At 41.1% G+C, this 25,248-nt stretch overlaps 3 protein-coding genes, 1 non-coding gene and 1 gene segment (V, D, J or C); 1 reads left to right on the plus strand and 4 right to left on the minus strand.

Annotated features, from left to right (window-relative positions):
* LOC108874875 (Ig kappa chain V-III region MOPC 63-like) overlaps nt 1–10,653 on the plus strand; it is a 34,164-nt gene extending 23,511 nt beyond the window's left edge. The window contains 2 exon segments of the V gene segment in view: nt 9,196–9,233; nt 10,080–10,653. Of these exon segments, the coding sequence occupies nt 9,196–9,233; nt 10,080–10,399 (358 nt within the window).
* The window catches only part of LOC108874845 (Ig kappa chain V region Mem5), a 43,838-nt gene extending 32,305 nt beyond the window's left edge, over nt 1–11,533 (minus strand). Inside the window, exons 1-2 of the mRNA XM_051078060.1 lie at nt 11,413–11,533; nt 10,950–11,253 (exon numbers count right to left, since the gene is read on the minus strand). Of these exons, the coding sequence (XP_050934017.1) occupies nt 10,950–11,253; nt 11,413–11,461 (353 nt within the window). The 5' untranslated portion in view covers nt 11,462–11,533. The remainder of the gene's footprint in view (nt 1–10,949; nt 11,254–11,412) is intronic.
* On the minus strand, nt 299–4,509 carry LOC108874874 (tetraspanin-3). The gene is made up of 7 exons (XM_018663419.2): nt 4,115–4,509; nt 2,896–3,087; nt 2,746–2,820; nt 2,540–2,638; nt 1,882–2,034; nt 1,686–1,769; nt 299–988 (listed from the first exon to the last, which is right to left on the minus strand). Exons 1-7 carry the CDS (start codon nt 4,175–4,177, stop codon nt 911–913), a joined length of 744 nt encoding a protein of 247 aa, XP_018518935.1. The 5' UTR covers nt 4,178–4,509; the 3' UTR covers nt 299–910.
* On the minus strand, nt 2,328–2,446 carry LOC127143648 (5S ribosomal RNA). The gene has a single exon (XR_007815216.1). It is a non-coding gene; the product is annotated as a 5S ribosomal RNA (ribosomal RNA).
* A 2,963-nt stretch (nt 11,534–14,496) lies between the features above and the next one.
* LOC108875038 (serine/threonine-protein kinase PAK 2-like) lies at nt 14,497–23,946 on the minus strand. Its single transcript, XM_051078056.1, is given in 16 exon segments — nt 14,497–16,952; nt 17,171–17,308; nt 17,903–18,099; nt 18,187–18,286; nt 18,568–18,685; nt 18,803–18,915; nt 19,395–19,443; nt 19,626–19,689; nt 19,800–19,912; nt 19,914–19,924; nt 20,023–20,136; nt 20,239–20,255; nt 20,367–20,514; nt 21,228–21,334; nt 21,443–21,636; nt 23,712–23,946. Coding segments are annotated over 15 exon segments (1,554 nt in total). The 5' UTR covers nt 21,621–21,636; nt 23,712–23,946; the 3' UTR covers nt 14,497–16,865.
* Between the last annotated feature and the right edge of the window lie 1,302 nt (nt 23,947–25,248).

Genomic DNA, 25,248 nt, shown 5'->3' on the forward strand with positions numbered 1-25,248 from the left:
ATAATAAACTAAAATACTCTATATATCAACTTTCAGCTTCAAGTTTATTTTGATCCTGGAGGAAATTTAGTTTTTGAGCAGGCATTAATCAGTGTATTGACGTATAGGTTCAGGTCTAGTGTAATATGCAACCAGTACACAGACTTGGTACACTATAATACTTGCAGAGAACATCAAACTTATGGGACAATACTAAGAGTGCAGCATATAATGAACAAACAAAAATATGTGGTAAATATAAGGGGCATGTATACAGATCATGAAGTAGTGTTGTAATCAACAGCTTAGTGCAGGTAAATTAGTTTTAGTTTTAGTTTATTGTCCCCTTCAGAAATATCCCTGACAAACAATGAAATATTACATATAGAGACAGTGAGAATTGTGCTGTGTATACAATAATAACACACACTCACAATCAAAAATCAAGGTCAACACAATATAACCTTACATACCTAAACACAAATCATTGTGTAACATTGATTTGTTTAACACTGGTATACTGGAAAATATGAGGGAGAGCTCCAGGCATGTGTAGGCAAAACATAATGATAGCAACAGCTCATATTCACCAAAGAGAAGCTGTGATACATCACTATGAATTTGATTGTCCCTTTATTACCACTCGGCCTCATCATACTACATTGCTGGGCCTAAAAATATAATGACTGAATGGTGCAACAGTATATTTAAAGCAATAAACAACTTTCCATAAACCTCCACCATCTTTTTGGTGTCATATATTCAGTAATGAACAACACAAATGTATTACATGCATAGATTTTTCACTTATATGTTGCATGTTTTGTAGTGTACTGAAGCAAACCAGTATTAATTGTGCAGTAGTGGAACAGGTGAGAAAGAGAGAGAGAGGGGTCACAGTCACAGTGCTGCCCCATCTGTCACAGTGTCTTTAGTTTTTGTCCAGTACCTGATATTGTATATGCAGTTGGCCCCTCATCAGCTGTGCCACTGTCAAAAACACAATCACCTAGAGGATAAGAGGAGATTCAGGAGAAGAAGATTCAGATTAACTGCCTAATTAAACAATAATTCACTTTTGAAACTTAGCAGACACATTTTCTATTAAAATAATTAAATGGCACGATACTGCAGCAGGACAGTTAATCAATAATGCTTGCACAATGTTTTTAATGAAAAGCACCTTGACCACTAGTAGTCCATGAAGGGATTTCATGTCTGCAGTGTAAGAATGTGACTCAAATAGAGCAAAAGTGTTCATCCAGCAAACGCAACTCAAACTTACTTTTAATATATATAATCTACCAATGGGTCAAATTACTATGTGTAGAAGTGAAGAACTGATCGGTGAAGAAGCTACAGAAATATCTACAGTTTGTCTCAGCTCTATGATGTTTTTCTGAGCTCTTTGTTTTGGTTTTATGGCCTGTTATTTCCCTGTTTTGGTCCATTCTGTTATTATTAGCACACTGCAAGAGCAGAAATTACTGAGTTAGCTTATCAATAGAAGAGTAATTGGCAACAATTCCAATCACTTTTAAAGCAAAATACAATTTGGTCAAAATAAAAATAATAAAAAATATATTATTGCAGCTTTAAGGAACTGCCAGTCTAATAACAAAAGCTCCTCTGTATCTGTGTTTCATTTTTAATTTGGTGTACATATAAAGTGTACACAGAATCAACAGTCATAAGGTGTTTCTTACCTCTACCAGAAAAACCACTGGGGAGCCCCAGATGATAAAATTCAGCACAAACTGTAAAACCTTCTCCATCTTCACTTGGCAGCCCTGAAAGAGTGAGACATTAGAAAAGAAACACACAGAAACAGAGAGGACCAATCAGACATCTATGCTGGAGTGTTTTTATCTTTACAAGCACTGAATTTATCTTGATGTCTACCTTTGTGTAAAGCTGCCATGGCTGGTCCACAGTGCCATTGCAGGAGGGGAAAGTAGAGTTGCAGCAGCTGTGAGGAACAAAGAGTCCTCCAGTCCGGTTAAACCAGGAGGTTTTAAGCCAGTCACTGTAGTCATGGATGCCGCAACACTGCAACTATTAGGGGTCATAACATAAAACGCCCAGTCACTATCAAACTATAAAAAACCCCAGAAATCTTACCAGTAGACCTCAAGGAAACGTGAGAGTTGTTATGGGCAGGATTTTGGTTTGATCCATCTCCTGTGAGACAAAGTGAGTTCATGCATGGATGATTTGAGGCCACAACCAAGTGTCACAAGACCACAGTCTGTTACGGTTACTATACACTACAGACACTTCTTCTTCTTCTTGAGTAGAGACTACTTCAAGAGACAGCACCCTCTGCTGGTTGTAAAGAGAAGTGTAAAAGCTTACAGCACCTGGTATTCCCAGGCAGTCTCCCATCCAAGTACTAACCAGGCCCGACTCTGCTTAGCTTCCGAGATCAGACGAGATCGGGCATATTCAGAGTGGTATGGCCGTAAGCAAAGATAGCCTTGACAAACATGTCCTTTATAGGTCAGGTAACATCATGTACTCTACCAATGTATGTGATAACTGGAATGGACTGGACACTCACCTCCTCTTGTGTAGCATCCACAGTTCGAGAGTTGGGGTCCTGGCTGCTGCCCGTGTAATTCTGAAACACTCCACGGAGGGAAGTTATCTCAGAATCCAGCTAAAGAAGAATGCAGAGGACACAAAGAACACAACATGACTTATCTGCCAACTAATAATCTAACAACTCCAGTTCAGTGCACATGAACTTTAGTGTAACTTGTGTACCTTTGTAGAGTGGAAATAAGCCAACGCTGATGCCGTACCCTCCAGACAAAAGACCACAACTAGTAGATAAACAAACTGGAGAAGAAAACACTCCATTATGTACAGTCCAAACACAGATCCCCTCATCCATACACACTCCGACAATCTTACCAGTCCCTGCAGACAGGTGGAATCCCTGAGGCTCAGCCACGAGCCGAGGCACCCGCTGGCCAATAGGAAAGCAGCGCTTGCGAGAGCGAAGACAGCTGGCAGGATGATGTAGGCATTAGAAAAATATAAGCTGTTCTGTGTGTATTTCATCAGCAGATAGACGCCGCTCAAGCCCACTACCAACCCTACCACCTAAAAGTTAAAAAAAAGAAAAGAAAGAAAGACTGTTGGCTTTTTCTTTCTTGATTCAATATGACATCACAGACAGTATGCCTCTGCACTCACTGAGAACAAGAATCTATTCATACAGAGTATTGCTACCTGCTTTCCTCCATCATTATTAAGGGAATAATCTGTTTGTTTAATCCATTTAAAACAACAACTTGTGGCTTTACGGAGAATTTGGTAGTGATCTATTTCTTGTTTGGAAACAGTGACAGCATGACTCCATGTCATGGGAAATCAACTGACTAAATGTAGTCTCCTAACAGGATAAGGACATTTTAAGTTTAAGATTTTGTCCATAATATTCTGAAAACAAATTTCTCTGGTAATGATTTAAAACTGATTAATCAACATGAATTCTCCAGACAGCCATGAGGGAGCTGGTCACTTCTACTTTCCACAAGTTGTGTGTGTGTGTGTGTGTGTGTGTGTGTGTGTGTGGCCTGCTATTTTCAAACTTTATTTCTGAACTTTCTCCAAAAACTCTGTCACCACAGCATAAGCTTATTACAAGAGATCTGAGTTACATGACCGTGACTCAGCCCTGTAAAGTAAAACAAAACAAACACACGAATAGCCTGAATACAAAACAGTTTACAGTTTAAGGTTTGTTTGTTTTTTTGAACACTTAGCCCACGTGACGACCGACAGTTTTTTTTTTTTTTTTTTTTTTGGTGAATGTGCCCTGCAGTTTTCACACTGCAGCTACTTCCTTTAAAATCACGCGCACTTGTGCACTTTTGTGTCATATGACCTATGAGACTCAAACACGTACATTATATTATATAGCGAAATACATTTACACATAACAAATATAGCTACATAGAGCCTCTTCCTCTTGTAACCCGTTTACATTATTTAAATAATGTGTAACGTAGAAGCAGCACGTAAAATTAAAAACTAGCATAAATGACAACCTCGTTTATAATTATAACATGTGAAAGATGCAGTATAAAAGAGGAATACAATACAACAGTAATAAAGTCTCACCTACCCACAGAAGTTGACACGACAACTGAAGTACTGTTTTGAAAGCGTCTCTTCTCTGGTCACTCATTTTCACACTTCAAGACCACTGAGGCACGAGCGCGCGATAATTGACGCAACCTGAAGAAGTGTTCACGTGAAGACGGCGCAATCGTAGCTCAGTCAAACTTTTATGAAATAAATGACAGTCTATGTTCTGAAAAGCGGGAGAGTAGGAGGCACGCAAGTTTTTATTGTCCCACAGGCTGGTGCAACTTTCCTTCCGCATTATATCCAAAGTTCAGCTTTCCCCACAGAACGCGGAAACTTGTGTGCGGTTTGAGGAGACAACGCCACACAACCGGTTTGAGGAAAATGTTTTGGAATCAGCACTGTGGCTCTAAGGACTCTTTAGAAGACCCTGCAGAAGACCTGACATCCTGTGCATGATGTGCAGTGACGCTTATTATTCAAATGCCTCTAACGGTGCAGGCCAACAGTCACCTGTGTCTACTGGACATGTTGTTGCAGTCTTACATCTGATCAACACTGCCCTCAAACATACTGCATTCAAACAAATGTAGTACATTAAAAATACACTCTTTACCAATGGAATGTAGAGGTGCTTTAATAACAATTAAACTGTGAAACTCTTAAATGGTGCCCTAAAGTTTATAAGGAAGGATGAGTCGTTTTAGAAGAATTAGTGTGTTTTTGTTTGTGCTTGGTGAGGTTAGTGTGAGCTCTGTGTTCAGTGGTCTGTGTCAGAGTCTCTTCTTCAGCAGCTGCAGTCAGTTCCTGCTGTAACAGCTCAGTGTCTCTGCAGTCTGACTGAGGGAGGTTTTTGTACGACTACAAATCACTGTGTAAACACCGGTCCACTGTGTACACTCTTACAGTAATAAACTGCTGCATCTTCAGCCTGAACTCCACTGATGGTCAAAGTGAAGTCAGAGCCGCTTCCACTGCCACTAAACCGAGCTGGTGTTCCTGATTCATGGTCACTTACAACACTTATTAGGAGCTTTGGAGGCTGTCCAGATTTCTGCTGATACCAGTGCAGACACTCAGCAGCAGCAGCAGCAGCACTAGCACAGTATACATCAACAGCTTGGCTGGTTTTACAGGTGATAGTGACAGTGGATCCTGGAGTAAATGTCACTACTGGAGGCTGAGTCACAGTCACCTGACCGCTGCATCCTGCAGACAAAAACAAATCATTCATTTATCAGCAGAAAGAAATGAGAGAAAAGGCAGCACATCATGTTTGAAATGTTGCTGAGTGAATGAACCTGTAAAACAGCAGCAGGCCAGCGTCCAGATGAGGATGGTGATGAGAGTCATGGTGGTTGTGCTTTCTGCTGTGTTGACTGACAGATCTGAGTCCTGCAGTGTTGAACTCACAGGACTATAAACCTTCTCAGTTCACTGGATCAGGATCAGCTGACCATGCAAAGCCTCCTCTCTATGGAAATGATTTCTCTGCTCTCAACACACTGAAGGCAACGTGGGACACTGAATCAGGAGAAATACTGCTTGGATTTACATTAAATATCATCTTAAGGGAACAGAAGAAAAATTTTACGTTAGATGTGCAGTTGATGATTTAACAACAAATTAAGTAAATTGTGTATTATCATGAGTTATTGTCTTTGTACTTATTTTACAATATATACATCATGAAAAATAAATTCTTGATTGTTTCAATATCATTCTTTATAATATACCAATGATACAGGAGATTGTTCTAGTTTTCTTACTTTTTCACATTTTGCACTTTTAAATTCTGGAAATGTTAGTTTCTGTTTGGACTTCTTCTATTTCTGATTGTTTTATTCAGAAATATTTTCTGCAGTCAGCAGCTTCAGTCCAAGAAGAATGTAGTTTCCTCAGCCTCACCATAAGGAGATGGAATTGAATGTTAGTCTAAAACTGTGTGTGGAAATATGTCTGTGAGTTTGTCTCAGTTTTATTTCGATTCATTGTGGTTCTGCTTGATGACTCTTGTGTTGTGTTCACTGGACCAGTTATTCTCCTCACAGTCTCTTCACCAACCCTCTGCACCTGCAGCAGGCTGTTTTCACTTCAGTCAAAGTGAAGGAGGTTTTTGTACGACTCTAAATCACTGTGTGAACACTCCACCACCATGTGCACCAAAACAGTAGTAATCTCCAAGATCTTCAGCCTGAACTCCACTGATGGTTAAAGTGTACTGAGAACCAGATCTACTGCCACTGAATCGAGACGGAGTTCCTGAGTTTAGAGTTGACGCTTTGTATATAAGAAGTTTGGGAGCCTGTCCAGGTTTCTGAAGGTACCAACTGAGATCATCATCAATATCTGAGCTCCCTGTGGCGCTGATGGTCACAGTCCCTCCAAGACTAACAGACTTGGATTTGTCAGTCTGAGTCAGAAATTTGTTGGCAGAAGACTCTGAAATGAGAAATGAAAAATCTTAAAAAGGAAACATTTGAAGTCTGTTCGACAGAAGTTCAGGTTACAAGCAAAATGTAGAATAGAAAAAAAAATTAAAGGAAAATAAAAAGGAGAACACAGATTAGATTTGCACCAAACATTTTCAGATTCTCTCACCCTGACTGAGAAAACCCAACATGATCAGCAGAGTTACTGGAAACATCATCCTGATGCAGTTTTCAGTGTGAGTGCATGAAAACAGTTCAGACTCTCTGTGACATGAGAACTTAAACTCTGAGGAGCAGTGATGCAGAAAAGTCATGCAAAATACATTACAGAAGGCAAACACACACCTGTTCATGTGAAACAAGAAACAGTAGGAGTGACACAGAGTGAACCTTCATCTCGTCCTGATGATTATTTGACCATTTATTCAGGCAAGTTCATTTAGAGAATTTTAACTTTTGTTTTTTGTCTTTAATGTGAACATTTCTCTTTTTTGTCTTTGTCCTCATTAGCAGGTGTGTGGTGCCTCCTGCTGGCAAACTGTATCAATACTGACCTCAGAATGAAATGTTCATATCTATAATGTTTGACAGTGGACAAAATAATGGTCTCATCTGTCTGTATACTGAAATACAATTCACCAGCATCACAGACTGCAGCCTCCAAACTGATCATAGAGTTTAATTAAAACCTCTGTGAAACAGTTTCAACTGTTTTCAAACTGTGTCACTGCTCCCTCTGTCTCCTCAGGTCTCTCCAGTGTTTTCTGGTGTTTTCTCCTGGCTTCCCTGGTGTCTCCACCTCCCTGGTCTGTGTGTGTGTGTGTGTGTGTGTGTGTGTGTGTGTGTGTGTGGGGCACGTTTCCTGGCTCCCCAGCTCACCTGTCGCCCATCAACATCCTGCACACCTGCAGCTCATTGGGCAATCATCAAGCTCAGAATAACAATTCTGGCTTTCCAACCACTCAGAACCAGGCTGGTCTGCATTGCTTCTCTGTGTTTATCTGGTCTGGTGCTGCTGCCTTCCACTCACCTGCTCATCACCACGCCCAGGCCTCCACCCTCACCTGGCTGCTGCAGGTCTCCTGGTCCTCCAGTCCCTCTTCATTCTCCTCTCTTGCCCCCACTCAGGACTCTCAAAATATTCAGTAAAAGAACAACTTAACCTTAACCTACAACTGTTGTCTGTGTCTGCTCAGAGGTTCCAAAACAAATTTAAATCCTAACATGACTGAACATTTTAACCTTCATGAAGGTTGGATTTATTGTAGGACTGTTTAATTAGATTGCATATAAAACTCTTTTAGGTGAACCTAAGAAACTGCAAAGTGTGTGCATGTTTGGTGCTTGGTGAGGTTAGTGTGAGCTCTGTGTTCAGTGGTCTGTGTCAGAGTCTCTTCCTCTTCAGCAGCTGCAGTCAGTTCCTGATATAACAGCTCAGTGTCTCTGCAGTCTGACTGAAGGAGGTTTTTGTACGACTACAAATCACTGTGTGAACACCCAGGCACTGTTTATGCTATGTTCACTCTGACAGTAGTAAACTGCTGCATCTTCAGCCTGAACTCCACTGATGGTCAAAGTGAAGTCAGAGCCGCTTCCACTGCCACTAAACCGATCTGGTGTTCCTGATTCACGTGTGCTCACAGAGTTTATTAGGAGCTTTGGAGGCTGTCCAGATTTCTGTTGATACCAGTGCAGACACTTAGCAAAAGTAACATCACCATCTTCACCAACAAAACTAGCACAGTCTGCATCAACATCTTGGCTGGTTTTACAGGTGATAGTGACAGTGGATCCTGGAGTAAATGTCACTACTGGAGGCTGAGTCACAGTCACCTGACCGCTGCATCCTGCAGACAAAAACAAATCATTCATTTATCAGCAGAAAGAAATGAGAGAAAAGGCAGCACATCATGTTTGAAATGTTGCTGAGTGAATGAACCTGTAAAACAGCAGCAGGCCAGCGTCCAGATGAGGATGGTGATGAGAGTCATGGTGGTTGTGCTTTCTGCTGTGTTGACTGACAGATCTGAGTCCTGCAGTGTTGAACTCACAGGACTATAAACCTTCTCAGTTCACTGGATCAGGATCAGCTGACCATGCAAAGCCTCCTCTCTATGGAAATGATTTCTCTGCTCTCAACACACTGAAGGCAACGTGGGACACTGAATCAGGAGAAATACTGCTTGGATTTACACTAAATATCATCTTAATGGAATAGGAAAATAAATCAGAAGGAAATTTGCGGATTTTCAGGATCTGGATTAAAATGGTGTCACTTCTGTTGATACAATATGTGTATTTCTTTCCCTTGTTTTTAACTGTAGGGTATGTACACATACATTATAGTTTTGAAAGCTTTTTGTTATACTCTTGTAATTCTAAATATTTTTGAAACATCCTGTTTCTTGTTAACTTTAAAGTTCTGTTAAATTGTTTTTGAAATCATTTTTCAATATGAATTTCTTGTAGGGGAAAATGAACAGTTTGTCTCTCGGTTTTGAAAAGTTTAAAAAAAGGCAAAAATGAAATTAATACATTTAGAAATTTCAGGCCGCATGACTGATAATTGTGTACATTATAACAAAGTATTAATTATGCAGATTAAAGGTGAATTTTCAGTGGATAGTTTCTTGTTGACAGTGCAGGAGGTTTTTGTACGGCCACTTAATGACTTTGTATTACTGTGGTACACTTTTGGTGGAGGAACCAAACTCATCATTCACTGTAAGTATCAGAATTTTCTCATTTCTACAACAGAAAACATTAAACTAAATTTAGCATCAGAATGTGAAGAAATAAACATTTATTTTTTGGATCTTTAATATGATGTGGATATTTTGTTAGTAATCAAGTCTGGCTAACATCACATTTTGGGTAAATATTTTTCATGTTTGATGCAATTTTACAGAAAATTATATAGTTTGGTGTAAGTAATTAAAATGTTCTCATATTTTAACTGAATATTTGTTTAACACAATGTGTTTGTGAAATTTGTCCATGGAAGATTTTAACATTTAAAAAATTACATCAGCTGTCTTTCTTAATTAATCTTAATACATTAATTAAAAGTTAATTAAACTTAATTAATCAAAATTAAACACTAAAACTGTTATCAGACTATATTATGCTGATAAAGAAGTGAGTGAGTTTAAATGTTCATCAAATCCAGTTTTAGTTTGCGCTCACAGTTCATTAGTTTGATGTAGTAAAAAGGAAGTGAAACAGACAGATGACAAAGTCTTTAATTGTGTACAGACATTACACTTTTCTCCACAACAACATCATTGCAGAGATGAGTTTTTACTGTCAAACATTATAAAGCAGATATGAGCATTTTGTGTAATGATCATTTATGAAACTTGCTAAATGAAATTTTACCATTTTATGTGTTGAACCTTCATTTTATCCCGTTTCTTGCCTCCTCTCCTCTGTCTGATCACAGTATCATAAAACACAGTGACTCCTCAGTAGTGTTAACCTCTGTCATGTATCATAAGTGTGTCATGTTCAGCTGTGTGTCCTACAGTGGAAGTTAATGTGCTCCTTGTGTGTCTCTGCTCTCTCCTCCAGCTGGCTCCATGGTCAGGCCCTCAGTCTCTCTGCTTCCCCCCTCCTCTGAGCAGCTCTCTGGGGGCTCGGCCACGCTGGCCTGCCTGCTGACTGGCTACTCTCCTCAGGGAGCCGTGGTGAGCTGGGAGGTGGACGGTACAGCGGTGACAGAGGGGGTCCTGGACAGCTCAGAGGAGGAGAAGAGCGGACGCTACAGCAGCAGCAGCACCCTGAGCCTGAGCCGGGAGCGCTGGATGAAAGGAGAGCTGTACTCCTGCAAGGTCCTCCATCATGCCCACAGCCAGATCCAGTCCCTCCGCAGGAGCCAGTGTGAGGGCTAGAGGGGCTGAGTGAAGCCCAGGACAGGAGCTGTGTGTGGGGGGAGCAGGAGGAACACACCTGCTGCTCTCATCAATATGAGTTTTAATCTTTGTAGAGGAAAGTAAAGCTTTGTGTGACAGAGAACAACACTGCTGCAAAGTGTTGGACAACAACAACTTAGAGAGCAATGTGTGGAGCTCAGCAGCTGGATGTGAGTGTGCTTAATAACTGTCTGACTGATGTTTTTGCTAATAAAGCTTCAACTGATACATGACATGATGAAGTGTTTGGTCTTTTATCTGATGAATATTTGTAAGAGATTTCAACAATCCTCTTACTAGACAAGATTTGATGATGAATGTTTAAGTTAAAGCTGCATGTTAGGAACTATCTGTGAGATTGTTTGAGTTTTATTTCGATTCATTGTGGTTCTGCTTGATGACTCTTGTGTTGTGTTCACTGGACCAGTTATTCTCCTCACAGTCTCTTCACCAACCCTCTGCACCTGCAGCAGGCTGTTTTCACTTCAGTCAAACTGAAGGAGGTTTTTGTATGACTCTAAATCACTGTGTGAACACTCCACTACCATGGTAGCCAAGACAGTAGTAATCTCCAGCATCTTCAGCCTGAACTCCACTGATGGTTAAAGTGTACTGAGAACCAGATCTACTACCACTGAATCGAGATGGAGTTCCTGAGTATAGAGTTGATACACTGTATATAAGAAGTTTGGGAGCCTGTCCTGGTTTCTGAAGGTACCAGTAGAGAGTGCCACCAATATTTGAACTCCCTGTGGCGCTGATGGTCACAGTCCCTCCAAGACTAACAGACTTGGATTTGTCAGTCTGAGTCAGAAAGTTGTTGGCAGAAGACTCTGAAATGGGAAATGAAAAATCTTAAAAAAGAAACATTTAAAGTCCATCGAACAAGGGTTCAGGCTATAACAGAAATAAAGAATAGAGAACAAAATTAAAGGAAAATAAAAAGGAGAACACAGATTAGATTTGCACCAAACATTTTCAGATTCTCTCACCCTGACTGAGAAAACCCAACACGATCAGCAGAGTTACTGGAAACATCATCCTGATGCAGTTTTCAGTGTGAGTGCATGAAAACAGTTCAGACTCTCTGTGACATGAGAACTTAAACTCTGAGGAGCAGTGATGCAGAAAAGTCATGCAAAATACATTACAGAAGGCAAACACACACCTGTTCATGTGAAACAAGAAACAGTAGGAGTGACACAGAGTGAACCTTCATCTTGTCCTGATGATTATTTGACCATTTATTCAGACAAGTTCATTTAGAGAATTTTAACTTTTGTTTTTTGTCTTTAATGTGAACATTTCTCTTTTTTGTCTTTGTCCTCATTAACAGGCGTGTGGTGCCTCCTGCTGGCAAACTGTATCAATACTGACCTCAGAATGAAATGTTCATATCTATAATGTTTGACAGTGGACAAAATAATGGTCTCATCTGTCTGTATACTGAAATACAATTCACCAGCATCACAGACTGCTCCCTCTGTCTCCTCAGGTCTCTCCAGTGTTTTCTGGTGTTTTCTCCTGGCTTTCCTGGTGTCTCCACCTCCCTGGTCTGTGTGTGTGTGTGTGTGTGTGTGTGTGTGGGGCACATTTCCTGGCTCCCCAGCTCACCTGTCGCCCATCAACATCCTGCACACCTGCAGCTCATTGAGCAATCATCAAGCTCAGAATAACAATTCTGGCTTTCCAACCACTCAGAACCAGGCTGGTCTGCATTGCTTCTCTGTGTTTATCTGGTCTGGTGCTGCTGCCTTCCACTCACCTGCTCATCACCACGCCCAGGCCTCCACCCTCACCTGGCTGCTGCAGGTCTCCTGGTCCTCCAGTCCCTCTTCATTCTCCTCTCTTGCCCCCACTCAAGACTCTCAAAATATTCAGTAAAAGAACAACTTAACCTTAACCTTCAACTGTTGTCTGTGTCTGCTCAGAGGTTCCAAAACAAATTTAAATCCTAACGTAACAAACTGAACATTTTAACCTTCATGAAGGTTGGATTTATTGTAGGACTGTTTAATTAGATTGCATATAAAACTCTTTTAGGTGAACCTAAGAAACTGCAAAGTGTGTGCATGTTTGGTGCTTGGTGAGGTTAGTGTGAGCTCTGTGTTCAGTGGTCTGTGTCAGAGTCTCTTCTTCTTCAGCAGCTGCAGTCAGTTCCTGCTGTAACAGCTCAGTGTCTCTGCAGTCTGACTGAAGGAGGTTTTTGTACGACTACAAATCACTGTGTGAACACATAGGCACTGTTTATTTCATGTAGACTCTGACAGTAGTAAACTGCTGCATCTTCAGCCTGAACTCCACTGATGGTCAAAGTGAAGTCAGAGCCGCTTCCACTGCCACTAAACCGATCTGGTGTTCCTGATTCACGTGTGCTTACAGAGTTTATTAGGAGCTTTGGAGTCTGTCCAGATTTCTGTTGATACCAGTGCAGACACTCAGCAGCAGCAAAAGTAACATCACCATCTTCACCAACAGAACCAACACAGTCTGCATCAACATCTTGGCTGGTTTTACAGGTCAGAGTGACGGTGGATCCTGGAGTAAATGTCACTACTGGAGGCTGAGTCACAGTCACCTGACCGCTGCATCCTGCAGACAAAAACAAATCAAAAAATTCATTTATCAGCAGAAAGAAATGAGAGAAAAGGCAGCACATCATGTTTGAAATGTTGCTGAGTGAATGAACCTGTAAAACAGCAGCAGGCCAGCGTCCAGATGAGGATGGTGATGAGAGTCATGGTGGTTGTGCTTTCTGCTGTGTTGACTGACAGATCTGAGTCCTGCAGTGTTGAACTCACAGGACTATAAACCTTCTCAGATCACTGGAGGATCAGCTGACCATGCAAAGCCTCCTCTCTATGGAAATGACTTCTCTGCTCTCAACACACTGAAGGCAACGTGGGACACTGAATCAGGAGAAATATATATTTTATATCAGAATAAGCAGAGATTGTTTTCAGTGGATAGATGCTTGTTGACAGTGCAGGAGGTTTTTGTACAGCCACTTAATGACTTTGTATCACTGCGGTGGACTTTTGGAGTTGGTCGTTGATTTAAAGTACCAGAGATTTTTATATTATACAAAAAGTTGCAGCAGGGCAGTGCCACACAGGTGTGTCTGGCCAGCGGAGGCTTCCCCTCAGCCTGGAGTCTGGGCTGGAAGGTGGGGGGCAGAAGCAGCTCCTCAGGGGTGTCACATAGCCTGGAGGTCCTGGGGGGGGACGGCCACTACAGCTGGAGCAGCACCCTGAGCCTCTCTGCAGACCAGTGGAGGAAGGCGGGCTCAGTGAGCTGTGAGGCCGGTCTTAATGGACAAAGCCCTGTCACTCAAATCCTGAACCCTGACCACTGCTCAGAGTAGAGCTTCAGCAACACTTCCTGTCTGGAAATGATGCTGCTTCTTAGAGATTGGGATGAAACTACAGATGTCCTCTCTTCAGATGTTTCTGAAGAAAACCCATGATTCTGTTTTAATGTGCACACACCTCTTGCCCGCCTTTTTCTTTTTCTAAGTGAGTAAGACTTAGTGCATCATCAACCAGCTGTGAAAGGGAACTAAACTTGGCTGCCAAGCACATGAAAATTTTGAGTTTCACTTCCTCTTCGACTGGAGATGAACATGGAAGTTTATGTAAAGTTGTGGTTGTGCTTTGAGTGACTGTGCAATGCTTAAGTGAACATAACATACACACATAAAATTTTGCTATTGTTCTATATGTAATAGTGTATATAATTTGCAGGACAATTCAAACACAAAAATCTTGTATCAGATATCATGTAAAGATTGGTTAGTGCTTCAGTCGAATTAAATCACTCGGAGACTGACAGAATCTAAAGGGAAACCAGTCACATGTTTGATTACGCATGTACTGTGTGTGTAAGAATAAATTGTATGTAATACCTGGCAGAAGGCATGATGCCTTAAAAGTAGCTGACGTCCAGCGAAGCAGAACGGATATTCAAAATATATCACGCCTGTGAAAATCGTCTCTGCCAAATAAAGATGAATACTGCCCTCTTGTGTCAAAATAGGAGAAGATAAATTAAGGCCCATTCATTAATCCAGACATAAGTCTCATCTAATTAGGTCCACCTTTATTAATAATTTACATGCTGTATGGAATTTATTCAACGCCAGAAGTTGGTGGTTTCCCGATGAACAATAACGCATTCCTTTTATAATCTTCAATCATTCATATTATACGTATCACTGATACGTTCTGATCAAATGCCACATAATGCTGTGATTCCAGCCTGTTAATAGTATTTGCAAGTACTCAGTATTTGTGTCAACCTGTTGAGTGCCATATGAGAGCATTTTACTGCGACATTTATCTGTTTAAGGTACATTTAATAAACACTTTTCCCTGTGATTGTCTAAACTTGTGGTAAAATGAGGTATAAACCAAACTCATCTGGCACTCTGAGCAAGTTAAAACAAACAATCATTTTCAAATACTGATTGACTCAGGTCTGGCTCGAGTTTCTCAGGCTTATCAGTGCATTTTATGGTTTGAAGTCCATAAATGCACAGTTCAGAGGATGAATTGGTACACAAAAAAAATGCTGGAATAAAAAACAAAAAATTGTCTTCTGTTGGGTTAGTTACAAATATAAAACAATGATATACATACTTTTAAAAAGCTGTTAAAAATACAGGACATTACCAATACATAATATACAAAAAAATGCAAAGTCTTCCTCCAGTTCAACACATTCAGACAGACAATTTCATACAGTATTTGTGTTGTGCTCTCACCAACATACCAACAGTAAGAAATCTATTGCAAAAGGCAGAGGTAAAGACAAACAAAACATTTAGACAAAACATCATGTTGAGAGAAATTTGGCAGGTATGGGAAGCCCGAGCATTGCCAAGGCATGTTCAGATGGGTTTGCATAGTTTATAAAAGAGCCTGCAGAGAGTTTGATAGCAGAGGTGTATGATGCCTGAGTCGAGTTAATGATAGTGTGTATTTTGGTGCCTGAAATACCCTAAACTGCCACCAGAATGTCGAAACTCTAAACACAGAAAATCTGCACATTTTTCATCTGCTATTAGAAAACAATAGAAAGTTTCATGTACAAAAACGTCCTGGAAAAACAAAAACAAAAAAACACTTGAAAACTTGGATCCCACCCCTTCACTGGAATGGCTTGATTTTTGGTGAGATACAGGGTCAAACAGGGACACTGGTATGGCTTTTCCACTGCACAAAGACTGCACTGTCCCAGTGCTGAGATCAGTTTTTAGCACACTGTAGTTTTCCAGGCTACTTTCAAAACTAATGGACCCGGTCAGAATGCATACGTGTAACCATAGCGATGGCAGCTATGGGGACGAGCTGCAAAGCTTCCAGTCTCTGCACACACCAAAATTCTAGAATCCTCAAGATGAGGATCTTAAAACTTAAAATGTTTTAATCTGATATAAAAACCAAACTGTAAAGACTAAGTTCATTCATGAAACTTAAGCTACATCCCAATTTCATACTACACACAAACACTATACAGTATATCATACTACATACTAATCTTTGTCGTACGCTGTTTTTGGAGCTAGTATATGAGAAATCAACATGCTTAACTGTTTCATAATGACAGGAAATTAATGAAGACAGCAAGAATAAAATACCACCTCTGATTAAACTTAACAGAGAGAAAGCAAAAATTGAATATTTTCCATTTTGTACTGTTTCTGGAGCCGTTTCTCCACAGTCCACAATCGGCTTAATTTATTCACAACTATAAGCAGCTCCACCATTTTCTTTGTGCATTGCTTCGTAAGGAAGTAGTGTTGTTTTTTTTAGTCAGCATGTTGACTGTTTTACGTATAATTTATATAGTTTAGTTTATTTGGGTACTTCTTTAGTATGAGCACACAACATACTCACAACCTGCCTATAATTAGTATGTAGTATGGAATTGGGACACAGCACTGATGTCATCCATAGCAACAGGGCCCCCGCCACCCCTTCTCTTCCTCTAAGGACTTCCTCATTTCCTCAGTAAAAGCTTTGTGAGCAGGTCTTAAGAGGAAACTCTGCTTAGGAACTTTTAGCGCCTTTTAGGAGGACTCCCAGTGGAGAGATAAGATCCTTTGTGAATGTGGACCTTGGTGTGCAAAGAGTCTTGAACCTTTGCAACAACAATTCCACATTGCTGATATGTATAGTCAACATCAACACACACACATGTGCTATGGCTGCAGAAAACAGAGGACATGGCTATGGCTGTGTGCAGCTTTGGAAGGCACGAAGGTAAGATAAACATGGCTTCAGTACAGAAACACTGGGAAGAGAGGAGATGCATTTTATGACCCCTTGGAAAAAAACACAAACACTAACAGATAGCTGATGATCGTCATACGTAGACCAGTAGAGGATGCTGGCTGGGTTGGATGTCACTGACGTTAGGTCTTATAGTCTTTAGAGACCGGGGTTTAGCGGTTGCTCCTCATGGCCTCCTTGGCTGCCAGGATGAGTGGGGTGAGGCTGGACAGAGGCTTGGCCAGCTTCAGGAATGGATGCTGCAGACAGATGAAGGAGAACACACAAGAAATATCATAAGTTGGGGAACAAACTCCATTTTCAGGACACATTGTTTCTCATTTGTTTACTCCAAAGTGTAAAAATGACATATTGTTATTTTACAGGGGTTTGTGTGCTACTTTTTTAGTTATATCCCTAACATGCAGAGAGAAAAATATTGATATGTTGAGGCGTTATAAGTATATGCCTGTTCTACCTGCAGCAGTTCTCTGCCTGATCCTCGTTTCTCCACATCCATCTCCAGACAGCGGGACAGGAAGGATTTAAAGACAGGAGACAGCTTCTCTGGACTCTGCAGCTCAGGAGTTCCATTGGTGGCGATTAAATACAATGCCTAAGACCAGCACAATAGCATGGTAAGAAAAGCAGTAACATATAATCTTGAGGCATTCTGACATAAATTCAGTTTCTCAGTTTCAGTTTCTTAGCATCTCTGACATGAATCATTTTATAGGTATTTCTATAATGATCTAATAATAATGCTCAAATGCGATTCTGTGTGAAACTGTGATACAGAAACAGGAACAGAAACAAGACCAAGAGTCCACAACCATGCTAACAGCTCTATGAGGATCTTTATCTGGGCACAGTGGTGCTTTTATCTAAAAATGTTCACAGCTACAATGCCCATGTGCTGACTAAGCAGGTTTAATATTTACCATGTTCACCACTTTAGTTTAGCATGTTAGCATGCTAATGTTTGCTAATTAGCACTTATAGGGAATGTCATTACTCATGCAGGTATTTTGTCACAAACTGAGGAGTTGAAATTCTGACCTCTAGGTGGTGCTAGAGGAAAAGTTAGGGGATCACCAAAGACACTGTTTTCCAACTTGTATGAAATTTCATGAATAAAAGATTATCAGTCAGTCAGTCATTGCTAGCAGTTACAAACATCTGCTCATCCTTCCTCCCAGCACACACTCACCCTGAGAGGGTTCTCGTTGAGATACGGAGGCTCTCCCTCCACCATCTCTATGGCCATAATCCCCAAAGACCAAATGTCCACTTTGGGTCCGTAGGCTTTCCTGGTCACCACCTCTGGTGCCATCCAGTATGGAGTCCCCACCATGGTGCTGCGTTTGCTCTGCTCTGGAGTGATCTGGGCACAGAAGCCGAAATCAGCTGCAAAGAGAGAAACAAATACAGGTTGAGATTTTATTCATGGTCCTTACCACGGTTAGGATTATGTTTACGTATTCTCTCTCTCACTGAGTTTGACTGAGCCGTCCATTCCAAGCAGTACGTTGTCACTCTTGATGTCTCTGTGGATGACCTGGTTGGCGTGAAGAAACTCCAGAGCCTGAAGGACCTGAACATGGAGAGGGAGGAAGGTTAGCATCCCCCAGAAGTGAATGCACACTGTACATGAGCATCACAGACAGAATTTCTGGCCAGTTAAGGCTTGTTTCCTGCTTCTTTTTTTTTTTGGATAAATATAGGTCCTGGCCTATAAATGAGCCACAGGAGGATGTAAGTGGATTTATTGGCCTTTACTGGCCTGTCAGTGGAATTCTTGAATAATGGGACTCAAGTGCTTTCACAGGTTTTCACTGATATCTTTTAAGCTCAGCTGTCTGAGAAGAATCCTACCTCTCTGCAGACAGCAGCGATCTGAGCTTCGTCCATGCAAGTCTCAGTCACGACATCAGTTAGGGAGCCACCAGCCAGGTACTCCATCACCACAAAAAGCTCATCTCCTACGAGGAAACTAAAAATGCACACAAACACGAACAGATTCGCAGGTCAGTCAATTTACACATAGTACATATTATTATATGTGTATACTGTATGTTTGACTGTATAGTGTGTGTAAGGTCAGTGTTACCTATCTAAGAAATTGACAATGTTGGGGTTCTTCAGTTCCTTCATGACCAGGATCTCGTTGATAATTAGCTCTTTCTTTGGCTGCTTCTGCAAGTTGATCTGTTTGATGGCCACCTGTGAAACACAACATCCTGTAAATGTGATGCTACAGATACACACAATATATCTAGGTCACCTCAAGCAACAAACAAAATCATTTGCAGCACCACTTTTTGCTTTTTGAGATGTAAAGTAGCCAAAACAAACACTAACCAGTTCTGAAAAATGTGTTGCACATAGAGGGTTATTTGCAAGGGGAAAATACATATTCCTCTGATAAGGGTTGAATACTGGGAAGTGAGGTCTTGGTATTTCCCTGAAATTCTCTCCAAAATCTGTTCCTGTTTCCACAGGAAAATATCTGCTGAATCCCAGAATTTTTATTATGTGTTTGTGTTTGTGTCTGTGCAGAGAACATCTCAGTAATGTTTCCTGGCAACGGTCAAGCTATAGTCTGACCACAGGAATATGGTTGGATCTGCTCTTCATCTAAAGTGACTCCTTCATAATGCTAAAACTGCAAAACTCTGATACACAAGATGAAGTAACCTTACCTCCTGTCCTGTGGCGACATCTATGGCTGTGTAAACTGTGCCAGACGCCCTGAAAGTGGAGAAACAGTGAGAGGTGAAATAAAAGGCCTTTCCTTATTTTTTTCCTACTATTGCAGTTCAGGGTTGCTTAACCTTCCTCTTTTGGTCAGTTTAGACCAGCAACCTGCTAAACAGCCTCCCTCAAATTCCTGCCAATTTTCAGTGTTTACATCATCCTGACATCTGACTCACCCCTGGCCGATCTTCTCATAGCGAGTGTATTTCTTCTTAGGATCTCCAATACTGACAATAGTTCCTAAGAGTCACAAAAAAATTGTTAATTCAGCTCTATTGGAGCCAAAAATAGTTGCAGCTCTGCCTGCGATGTGTCATTTTTCACTGTGCATCTGTGTGTGGTTTACATACTTAGTTTCTCCATGATTTCTTCATCAGTCATTTTGCCTCCCTTCTTTTTCTGTTTATCAGCTGCCTTAGAGGCGGCGTCTCCATCTGGAGCTGGGAGTGGATCTATCACCTGACCTTGTGTACACCTGATGCAAGACAGGAAAGAAAAAAATCTGGAATACTGACCTTGGATGAGATTTCCCCCCTTTTTTTAGGCAATCACAATCTTTTCATCACAACTCACAGATTTTGTGTGTTCTGGCCGAGGGGCAACAACTGGAGGTGGTGTATCGTCGTCGTCATCATCGTCGCCATCCTTGCCACCTGACGGGGAGGTCACTGTACCCTGCTTGCCTGGCTGAAACAGCAAACATATGCAAATGCAAAAGAATGAAATTTACTGTGTGTATTCAGTGTAATGTTGCACATGAGAGGAGAAGAAACAAATAGAGCTACTCACCGACTGTGAGTCTTTATCTGAAAAAAAAAAAACAAGATAACACATGAGAAAATGTGAGGACAGAGGAGTGAGTCTGCACTGTTACAACACTGGACTTTCAATTATCTGTCGAGCAAAAGAAAACTCACCCGAGGCGGAAAAACTGAGGTATTTCTGTTTTCCACTGGTGGAGTCATAGAACTTGAGAATGTCGAGGACGGCCTGAGGATTCTGTTTCTGTTCTGATTTACTGATGTTAGAGGTTTGAAGGAGACGGGCCCACTGCTCTGGCATGCCCTGAACAAACACACACACATGCACTTTGACAAACACATACAGAGATCTACCCATAAAACAAAAATAAAACACTATGAACACAGGTTATGCCTCCAATTGACATGTGGAGCTCCTGTAGCCAACTTCATAGTTCTACATAGAGATTAGTTGTTACTAAATATTTACACCCAGTAATGATCAGGATTAATAAAAATATAAATAATAAAAATAATAGCAGCCGAGTAAACCTACATTTACAAAGGACAGTTTGTAGGTTAGGTTCAGGTTTAATTCATCGTTTGGCCCCTTATATCGTCATTTTTGTTGTTCTTGTTTTTGTTTTTTTGCAGTGATGTTACAGTTTGTGACGTTACAGTGACTTCCTATTTACAAGTTTGATTGCTTTTAATTGGATGGCGCTCTAGATGTTTCCAAGCAACTGTTTTACACAGGTTTTTACTACATGAGACATTTCTTAAAGGAACAGTTTTTCCTCTAGGAAATGTGCATATTTTCTTATTTTCTTTTTTGTTTACTGATTGATTGATTTCCATATCTGTGCATTAAATACATAGCTGGGAATCAGAGCTTTTAAGATGCTGAAAGTTGGACTTTGGACAGGCTAGCTGTTTCCAGTCCTTATGCTAAGCTAAGCCGGTGCAACCCAATCAAGGTCTATAAAATGTCACAAATGTAGACAAGCATACTGAGCAGTATTAAGATGAAATGCTTACAGTGAACTCTCCAGTGACTGCATCAAAACCCACATGGATGGTGTGTTCAAAGTCTGACGGGGAGGATATCTCGGGTCTGTCCTTGTCCCTGTCCTTCTTCTTGCCTCCTGCAGGTCGAAGGTCAGGGGTCAGTGTGTTGGTCATCCATTTCTATGCACACAGTCTTTTACTGTACATGGGTTTGTGAGTATTCATGCGTTTTCCAAATCCCTTACCTTTCTCAGAGGCAAACATGGAGATGATCTTGTTTCTGGACTTCCTCTCCTCTGGTACAGACGGCAGCGGCCGAGAGCTATGATTGGCTGACTGGGGGTCCTTGGCTCCTCCTCCTTGGCTGCTCATCCTGACAGGGGGGGCGGGGGGCTTGTCCTCACACACTCCGCTGTCACACATCTACACACACGTACACCTGCAGGGTCAGGATGAGATGGACAAATTTGAATGCATTCAAGACATACAGCGAGTCTGTTTCACCCTCAAGCACTGATTCACCTCTTCCTGTTTTTTTTTTAAATTTCACAATGCTAGTCAAAGCATTGCATGTTAGCACAAAATGCTACTGAGGTACAGCTGCAAGCCAAGTAAAGCGTAGCCTCCACTACACAGAGCAAGAGACAGGTGAACAGCAAATTAAGAAAAACTCACACAGACCTAACTAATCCATGGAGGCCACATTCTATGGATCAGCGCTGAGAGTTAGGAGCAAAAGGAACTCAAGAGTGTGAGAGCAGGAAGCCAGGCTGAATGGGCAAAGTGACGTGTTGAGTCTCGTTCACGTTTACGAATGAATGAGGAAGGAAAGGAGACAGCGAGACAGCGAGAGACAGTAAGAGAGAGAAGCGCGTCTCTGAGTGAGTGGGTGACTGAGAATGGTATGACAACAGGAGTAGAAGAGAGAGGAGAGAAGTAGAGCTCAGTAAGAAGGAGAAAGAGAACTGAGCTGGGTATTGTGAAACCTCAGAAACCTGATGTCAAGTACTTGTACTTTACTTGAGTACTTTCATTTTAAGTTACTTTATACTTCTGCTCTACAACTTTTCAAAGAGAAATGTCATACTTTTCACACCACTACATTGCTTTCACTAAAATAAGGGTTTGAGGCTTAAAGAGGTCAAATCGTCCAAAAACATGAATAGACATCTGTGTTGCAAATTTATTCTTCTTTGGTTTATCTTCTCACCTTTTACTGGGGGTCCTGTTTTCTAAACTGGGAAAGACTGGCCTGAACTATTAAATGAAGATGAAGATGCATGTGTGTATGTACGCTCAGTTGTCAGTTTATTAGCTACACCTAGCTAACACTAATGCAGTCTAATACAACAGTCCTGCAATAAATCCTCCTTCATGAAGGTTATAATGTTCAGTTTATGTTGAAACTGTTTTAAGTGGTGTTAATTGGAGGATGTAGTTGGTGAAGCTGTTGAACTGTATTTCACTGATATGAAAGACGAGGACAAAGTAACAGAAACACAATTAGTAGTTTTACTTTTGATATTTCAACTACCCTGATCTGATACTAGCCTTATGCTCTCACTTGTTACAGTATTTTACGATTGTTGTATTGTTATTTTTATCTATGTACAGGATTTGAGTACGTCTTCCACCACTGGTAGACACTCTTGAGCTTCATCCATTACCCTAATATGGTGAAAACTGAGATTGTAGACACTCATAACACAAACACACAGACACGCGCACACATGAAACTGTCAACCACATAAGCACCTCTTCCAGTCTTGCAGAGCAAGCAGTTTGATCAACTCTGCGCTGCAGTCTTGCATTCTTGGTGACATCACAGACAGGAAGCCGGAAGCAAACAAAGGTTTCCTCACTTCCTTTGTCGGAGTACCGATGACACAGCGCGTATTAAACCCAGATTAAAAAAAAGCATTTCAGATAGGTTTGTCTGTGACCTCTCCTTCACATAGAAACCCTCCTCCTGTAACACCTCCGCTGACCTGACTCACTTCTGTCACTTAACACCACAAAAATAAAATGAAGATTGCGTGACACAGACTCCTTTTCTTGACACATTAACAGATTCACACATAACATCAGGCCTCTGATGTTATCGCAAAAACCATTTCACACAATCTGATTTTTCCTGTGTAATAGCTGAGCCCTCAGGCCGCAAGCTAAAGACACATCAGCACTAACTTGGCTCATTGCTATGCTATTCTCCTCTCTGCATAATGTCTGAAACATTCACTGTCCTGTACATCTGAGGCTGTGATGGAAGCTGTCCAAGCTATCATTGTGCAATAATTTTGAATCACAGGATGGTTGTGTGCTACCTGTAGTGGCTTTTCACACTTTAGATCATTGTGAGCTTCAATCTTTCCTATGTGGCAAGACTCACATCATTCTAAAAACACAACCCATGGAGCTAGTCCTCCTCAGAGACTGAGACACTCCCCTAGCTCTCATTACACCCCCCTCTTTTCAGTAGTTTCGCCTCTTTCATCTAAGTTGCCAAGTACTCACCTGTTGTCGCCTCTTCTGCGTCTTACAGAAGACCAGGTAAACAATAAAAATTGTTGTACTCCCAGCAAGTGTTTGCAGCTCCTTCTTAAGTTCTCATTTATCTACTTAGCTCTCACTCTTTCCTTTCCCCCCTCTCTCTCTCTGTTCACCCCTCTCAGGGCAGGTCTTAGCAGGCTGCCTCATTCCTCAGCGATCTTGGATGGGACATGTATATTCTTGCCCTGGCAGGATAAAATTAGATCCAGCCCAGCCTTAATGTGCATTTTCAAAGCATGTGGTGTGTGTGTGGTGTGTGTGTTTTGGACTGAATGTTGGGTGCTGGCTGGCCAGGCTGAAACAAGTTGTCTCTTGGTAGGAATTCCATAGCTGCAGGGCTGCAGCAGGCGTGTTCTCTTGTTCATCTCACACACACACACATCACACACACAAAGCCCCTCCTCATGCAGCAGCCCTGTCTCTCCCTCACACACACACACACACACACACACACATTCCCTGCCCTAAAACTCACACTCCCCTTGCCAACAGGGGCCCCATTATGAGCACTTGAACATCTTTTATGTAGCTTCAAGCTATAAACTTTCTGAGCGCAGCAGCAAAAACTTTGAGGGAAGCAGGCAGGTGCACACATCAGCTTTGTAGGCTACATGCTGGTGTTTGTATAACTGCCCACACCCAAGTACTACTGGCACAATTATTGGATTTAGTAGCTTGCCTCGCAACAGAAACACAAACCCAGTAAAACTTTGAACAGAGTTAAGCTAGCTGCTTCTCCCTGTTCCCAGTCTTTATGCTAGGCTAAGCTAATCAGCTACTGGCTGCAGCTACAAACCTAGACATTACTTTCTTTTAAAAGGACAGAATATCTTCTAGAGTAAAATGTAGATTTTACTCATCTTTTTCATCAAAATAATTATTAATCTACTCTCTATCCCTTATAGATGTGCAGGGCTGTAGCAAATTAGCATCTTATTATCAATTAATATGTACATTGTTTTCCTGATGATGGGTTTTGTCAAAATGAAAAAAAGATGTCAAAAACTAGTGGAAAAAGCCCATCACAGTTTCACACAGACATCTTCAAATTGTTGACCAGCAGCCCAAAACCCAGAGATACTGTATGATCAGTTCTAGAAAACAGAGAAAAGTAGAAAAAACTCTCATTTAAGGAGCTATAATCAGTAAATGCTTGGCATTTTTGTTTAAAAAGTGAGCAAAATGATAAAATAATCATTAAAGTCGAGTAAAGTAATAATAATAATAATAATAAGTCAATTAGTCTGGATATGTTCCTTTTGCAAATGTAGGCTGTACTTTTGCTTCACATTCCTGTCTCTGAGCCCTTATTTTTTCCAATTTATTCCCCAAACTCTGCATTCTTGGTTACCAAACATACTATTTTACATCCAGACAACCTCCAGCTGCATCTCTCATCTGTCCTCAATTCACAGACTCTGTCTTCCCACCATTGCCATGTCTCAGAGTCTGTCACAGCCCTTCATGATTTCTATTCCTCATTCTCTGCTCTCTCATTGTA

Source organism: Lates calcarifer, linkage group LG19 (genome assembly GCF_001640805.2).
Source record: "Lates calcarifer isolate ASB-BC8 linkage group LG19, TLL_Latcal_v3, whole genome shotgun sequence".
Taxonomy (NCBI): domain Eukaryota; kingdom Metazoa; phylum Chordata; class Actinopteri; family Centropomidae; genus Lates; species Lates calcarifer.